This window comes from Alligator sinensis, unplaced genomic scaffold, assembly GCF_000455745.1.
Source record: "Alligator sinensis unplaced genomic scaffold, ASM45574v1 scaffold1359_1, whole genome shotgun sequence".
NCBI classification, from domain to species: Eukaryota; Metazoa; Chordata; order Crocodylia; family Alligatoridae; genus Alligator; species Alligator sinensis.
In genome coordinates, this window is record NW_005843563.1 from 1 (window position 1) to 6,164 (window position 6,164).

General features: G+C 55.2%; 1 protein-coding gene and 1 pseudogene across 1 annotated transcript; both read right to left on the bottom strand.

The window, feature by feature from the left end:
* Positions 1–1,186: 1,186 nt before the first annotated feature.
* On the bottom strand, positions 1,187–4,986 carry LOC106723325. Its single transcript, XM_025195532.1, has 7 exons — positions 4,881–4,986; positions 4,687–4,782; positions 3,667–3,802; positions 2,998–3,092; positions 2,651–2,803; positions 1,769–1,916; positions 1,187–1,332 (listed from the first exon to the last, which is right to left on the bottom strand). Exons 1-7 carry the CDS (start codon positions 4,953–4,955, stop codon positions 1,187–1,189), a joined length of 849 nt encoding a protein of 282 aa, XP_025051317.1. The 5' UTR covers positions 4,956–4,986.
* Positions 4,987–5,018: 32 nt separating this feature from the next.
* The window catches only part of LOC112548810, a 2,613-nt pseudogene continuing 1,467 nt past the window's right edge, over positions 5,019–6,164 (bottom strand).

A 6,164-nucleotide genomic window follows, 5' to 3' on the forward strand; every position in this document is an offset into this window, starting at 1 on the left:
CCTGATGGCCAGTTCTGTGCCAGGCGGGCAGCGGAGATTCACCACCAGAAAGGCCTCCCACTTCACCTGGAAGCTGCTTCTCAGGCAGGTTCTCCTTTTGATGGGACAGGTGCACCCCAGTGCCCGTCACAGAGACCGATTCACAAAGATTGCCCTCTTCCCACCCTGAGCCCAGCTCTCACCTGCAGAGGCTACAGCCTCCCTTCTGCTCTGCATGTCTTTTGATGACACGGTTTTCACACCCCATGTTTAGCTAAGGGTGACAACTTTTTAGGTGATTGCCTCCACTTGTCAACACCACACTGCTCTCCAACCCCCAAGCAGGTGGGCAAGGAGAAGGATTAAACTGTATCCTAAAGCAATAACTAAGATGCTTTCGGAGTTATCAGGAATATTACTCCTGCCTGAACAGGCATGCAGCAATGTGGAACATGCCTCAATGGGAACCAATTCTTCTCTTTTTTTGGTAATTAATGGACTTCATCTGTGTTTCCACCACAGAGCACCTTTCTTCTGACTGGTTATTGTGGTGCTAGAGCTCCTCAAGACCATTCACCAAGTCCAAGCCAACCTAAAGGCTACTAGGACTGCCTATAAAAAGAAAGAGGAAGACCGGCAGCATCAACAAGTTCCTTTGTTGGCAGTAGGTCAGTAGTTATGTCCAGTAAGAAGAAGGGCAATCAACAGTTATCAGAAAAGGAAAACAATATTTACTTTATTACTCTACAGCAATTTAACACAATGGATAGTACACTGCATTTGTTGCTTCTTTCTCTCTCCTCCGCCCGACGAGTATTCATGTTTTGGCCAGGTGTAGTAAGTCCTGCTGTTTGGAGAACTGACACCGCTGTGATCTCGTTGTGCTCCAATGCCTCAGAGGAAGGCGAAAAACCCCCCACAGCCAGTATGTTCTTCAAGGGAAACAGGGGGGAAAAATTCCTTCCTGACCCCAACTGGCGACCGGCAAAAGCCCTGAGGCCTGGGATTGGAAAATGCCACACACACTGCAAGAGCTACCTGGATCCCGCAACTGAGGGACCAGAAATTCATGACACCAGTTCCTTGCTCCCAACACCTTGATGGGCAAAGTGGGTGGAAGAATAAGCCAAAGTCTCCCCCCACTGGTAACTTCTCACGTTTGGGCAGATGTTGAAATCTCTCCAAGTTAAGGCTAGCTCTGACTGATTCAGGGGGTGTTTGCATCAGTAGATGACCCCAGCGTGGTGGCTGATTCCGGGCTGGAGGTTCCCTCTGGGGCTGTCTTGCTGCCTGTGAGGCTCTGGATGGTGAATTTGTTCAGGGAGGTGCTGTCAGCCTTGCTGCTGGTTGAAGCTATCACCATAAAGGGCAAAAATAAGCAGTGGATGATCAGATATGCACACTGGTGCATTTAAGTCTTCTAAACAGGAGGGTAACGGTGATGGGCTATGTGACTCTGCCTTGTGCTTCAGACACAGAACTAAATGCCTAAGTGGTTACACCAGTCTTCTAGGATGTGGAAGACCTGATTTCCAGCCCCATTAATTATAGGGAAGATGAACATACACTGCCTGGTGTGTAGGGCAGGGACGGAGGAAATGGGTCCTGGCAGTGGCAGGAGGAGAAGGGAATGGGGCCCAGGGGAGAGCTGATGCCAGGCCAGGTGTCTTTGGGGACAGGGGAGAACTCCCCACACGCCAAAGGGAGAAGGTTTGTGTTGGTGCCAGGAGGCTCGATCTTTCTTTTCACAGGTCCCTGCTCCACAGGGGCAGAGGAGGGGGAACGGTACCTGCGGAAGGGACCTTGGGTTGCTGCAGAGGGCAGGGGGTCCTGGAGGAGCTTGCCAGCAGGCTGTGGCCTTGCAGCTCTCTGGGCAGCTGTTTGAAGCCCTTCATGACCAGCAGCTTCCTCATGATCCTGGCGGGGGTTTCTTCCTCCTGTGAAGGCACAAGAGCCAGTGAGACACGTTTTTCCCTCTGGGAGGTGGCAGCCACAGGAGTGTCACAGCACCAGGAACCAGAAGAGTTTACCCAGCCCCTCCCCATCTATAAGAGATGGATCAAGCACAACTTCTAAGACAGACTCTTTTAGGCTGCTTGAGACAAGAACGATCCTTCTTGGAGCAGGGATCGACCTAGATGAGTGCCTGAGAGGTCTACTCTTCTATGACTCCATAGCCCAAGTCCACTTGCGGTGAACTGGACCCCTGTGGGACTATGAAGGAGCCCTGCCCTTAACCTAGGCCATGGCAGCTTCTCCTGATGGACTTGTACATGTTGTCATAGGTCATGGCTAATGATACGCAGCTGAAGGGGCTGTATTTTTGCAGGGGGCACGCTGGTGCCATCCTGAGCATACAGCTGAACTAACCCCTTTCTCAAAGGCACTTGCCAGGGTTCCCATTTCCTTTCACACTTGTTTCCCCAGGCCACCAAGTGTCAATGGCATGAAGTGGCCTAGAGGTGAGGGGCCCTATGCCCCTCTACCCACTCCCTGAGCCCGACCCTCTGCTTACCTTGTCCCCGATCAGGTGGCCGGCTTCCCCCAGCATGGCGTAGAGGAGGATCAGCGCAGCACGGCTGACACACACATTCATGTCCAGCACCCCCGCAAGTGCCCTCTGCACAAAAGACCCCCTTTACCCGCTCCCTGAGCCCGACCCTCTGCTTACCTTGTCCCCGATCAGGTGGCCGGCTTCCCCCAGCATGGCGTAGAGGAGGATCAGCGCAGCACGGCTGACACACACATTCATGTCCAGCACCCCCGCAAGTGCCCTCTGCACAAAAGACCTCCTTTGCCCCTCTGATAAGATTTTTTGAAACACCTGAAACCAAGGGGACGGAAAGTGTTTGCATATCCCAGAGCCAGGCTCTATGTCCAGGCCAGCCCCTCACCAGGGCAGTAGTGGGAACCTTGTGAGCTGCAGAGCAGGCCTTTCTCTACAACCCAGGAAAGCCAGTCCAAGGACACACAGCCCCACACCCTGAACTTTGCCAGGGCTGGGCAGAGCATCCTTACCTCCCCAACTTCAGCCAGGCCCACGTAGCTCTGGACCTGGCTCTGCTGTTCCCGGCTTAGATGAAGCAGCCCCTCTGCCTCCTGCATGTCTTGGCCTAGGACAGACAGAGAGATCTTACTCAGAGCTGGCATTGTGGCTTCATTGCTTGGTGTGTGCCTATTGGGGCCAACACTACAAGCATGGCACCATGTGCACATGGGTCCTGGCATGGTTTCATTGTCCTGAGTCCTGAGTCATATGAGGTGATCCAGGCAACCAAGGTATCCTGTGACCTTTATGTTCTGGGGGGCCTTGGACTGGCTGGCTGCTTCAGACAGGGTCAAATATTGGAAATGCCCGCAAGTCAAGCGCTGCTCCAATTTATTTCCCTGGCAACACCCCCAGGCTCTTTCTTGTAGTCTGTGCTACTGCTCCTGCCCAGCGGGGGCTCTTTCACTCCATCTCTCTCCCAGCATCTTTCCTTTCCCCACTTTCGAGGGCAGGCCCTGAACATGCTGATTTTCCTAGCCTAAGGCCAAGCTAGACTCTGGAGTGAAAGGGCTGGTGTACACTAATCTGGGTGTGGAGAAATGTCGCCAGGGGAAGCTTCTTGTCCCCGAGCTGGGATCAGTGTGTGGGCAGAAGGATTGTTTCCATAGGGGTCTTGCACCCTGGCTGGGATTCCTTACCCTTGTGGTGCAGCAGGATTTGGGCGAGCAGGTAGATGCCCTCCCTGGCCTGGCAGCTGATGTCTGCTGCTGGGTGGCTGTGGGACAGACACAGCTGGGCCGCGGTGTCACCCATCTGGGGCATGTCGGGCGAGTCCTAACAAGGGGAATAGGGGAAGGGAATGCATCTGCGTCCTACCTTGCATCACATACACTCTTCCCCATCCTGGGTGTCTCTGTCCATTTGCTCCTGCTGCCCCATGCCACAGGAGGGGTCGGGGCAAAGGAACTAGAGCCAGAGCATTCAAGCCCTCTGTTCCCATCACAGCTTGGAGCCAAGGAACTTAAGCTGGTCCCCTGGAGGTCTCCCTGCCCTGCTGCTCCAGGAAGGCCAGGACAGCCACAATACCAAATGTGACACTGACAAAAGACCCAGGAGGCACCCCTGAGCCAGGGGCCCCTTACCTCAAACTGCAGGAGGAGGGAGACAGCAAAGTGGAGAAGGACGTTGCTGCTTCTCATTGCCTTCGCCCTGTCCATGGTGTTGGGAGACTACAGCCAGATTATAAGGTGCTGTGGGAGAAACAAGATCAATGGCCACTGGCCCCTGCTGTACTCATGAGCCCATCCCCATGCCCTGCCTCAAGCATGTGCCACGTGGGACTGTGAAGGGACTATGGCCCCAGGGATGTTGCACCTGCCCTGCACCTCACCGCCTCTCCGTGTCTTGAGACTGGCATAAAATTAATATTCAGGCTTCTCTCTCTCTACAAATGTCTGATTCACAGATAATGAGTTGGGAAGGGGACCCACACCTCAATCCTGCCCAGACCCAACAGTCAGGACCAGGACGACCATCCTTAACTTTGGGGCCAGTGCCTCAAGGCTCTCCAGGCCTGGTGCAGACAATACAGATGCCTCAGGACAAATCTGTCTCTCTCCTGACAGGGCAGGGATTCATCCCTGGGGACAACCTTGGGCAGCTCACAGGGCACTGAGGCTGTCCCTCCCCAGAGCCCAGCTCCTCCGCACTGTGCTCACCTCCCAAAGGAACTGCAGCCTGTCCAAGCTGGGTGCGGTGGCCAACAGGCTCCTCAGCATGGCCTCCAGGTCCTCCATGTGCTTCTGCTGTTTGGTCTGCAGGGGAAGGAAAGCCAAGGCTCAGTACCATGCAGCCCGGGGCTGCACGTGCCAGGGTCTGGTGGGCAGGACTGTGTAGGGGGAGGAGGACTGACCCTGACATAAAGGCTGTTGTGTCTTGGGGATGTCAGGCAGATCTTCAGGGTGGTCTGCAGCAGGCATGACTCCATGGCTGGCTCCAGGGCTGGCTTCAGCTCGCTGCCAGGAGAGAGGATCCTGTGTGAGACCGAGCTCTATGGGGTTGGCAGGGTCACTGCTCTGGGCTGGACACAGGCTGGGGAGTCGGCATCAGCTGGCAACAGTGAAGCAGGAGCTGACATGTGGTTACAAAGCGGCTGAAGTCTCCCAGCCCATCAGCATCAGGTCTGCAATAGAGCCCCCTCTACCCCTGCCCCTGTGACCCTGCTGCCCTCCTGTAAGACCCCCACAGCTATCCTCTTTTCAAGGCTCTCCTGCCAGTCCTGGAGGAAAATACCTCCCCAGCCACAAGGAAGTGATGCTCTTGCTCTTTGGTATAAATGGACGATGGCCACTCGGGGCAGGTGATTTGGCTGGGGTGGTGAGGTCCAGGGCCTGACCCAGGGCCAAAGCCAATATCAGGCCTGGAGGTGTTGGGCAGGGACACCAGTACCTGAGGCTGCAGATGGCAGCCATGCTGTAGCACAGGGTCCTAGTTGGGTCTTCATCCACTGCCACCGTCTCCATCAGGCCCTGGAGAGACCCAAACGACCATGTGAGATTAGGGGCCCCACAGGCCCGTCCTGTGGTGGAGACCACCCAGTACTCCAGGCACAGGCACATGGATCTGATCTCTATGGCAGGCCCCCTCCAACATTTCCCTTAAACGACCCACAGTGCTCAGTGCTTGGCCAAGCTCACCATGATCTTCTGTAGTAGGACCACTTTGCAGGTCTCCGGCTCCAGAGTATCCTCTCCCCTCTGCTTGGTGTCGCTGCAGAGTGTGAGGATGGTGGGAAGGAAGCCCTCTTCATGCTCCTTGTCCTGCATCCCCGCAAAGTGGGACAGGAGATAAGACAGGGTGTTGGCCAGGGACCTTCCTGTCCTCCCCAAAGGAAATGTGTGACTAAGACCCCTTGGTTGCCCCACTATCCTTGCACTGTCTCAATTTGGAGACCTTTGTTCATGTGGTATGGCCAGTCCCAAAGGCTAGAAGGTGGGAGTCAAGGGTGGGCTGGGTGCGAGCTCCCCTGGGGAAGTTTCCTACCTTTTCTTGGCCCTGGAGGTGAAGTATGATTTCTGTGAGGGCTTCTCCCTCCAGCAGCATCAGGTCTTCACCCTCGTGCCCTTCCTCCACCTCCTCGTCTGGCTCGTAGGGAATCACTTCACAAGGGAAGAAAGGGAAAAGGGTGATTCCTGCT

Coding starts and splice junctions, on each gene's coding strand:
- LOC106723325 (XM_025195532.1), bottom strand. CDS start 4,955: ATGGAGTCATGCCTGCTGCAGACCACCCTGAAGATCTGCCTGACATCC. Junction 3,803..4,686: donor GGCTGCAGTTCCTTTGGGAG/GTGAGCACAGTG, acceptor TCCCCTTGTTAG/GACTCGCCCGACATGCCCCA. Junction 1,333..1,768: donor ACCCAAGGTCCCTTCCGCAG/GTACCGTTCCCC, acceptor TTATGGTGATAG/CTTCAACCAGCAGCAAGGCT.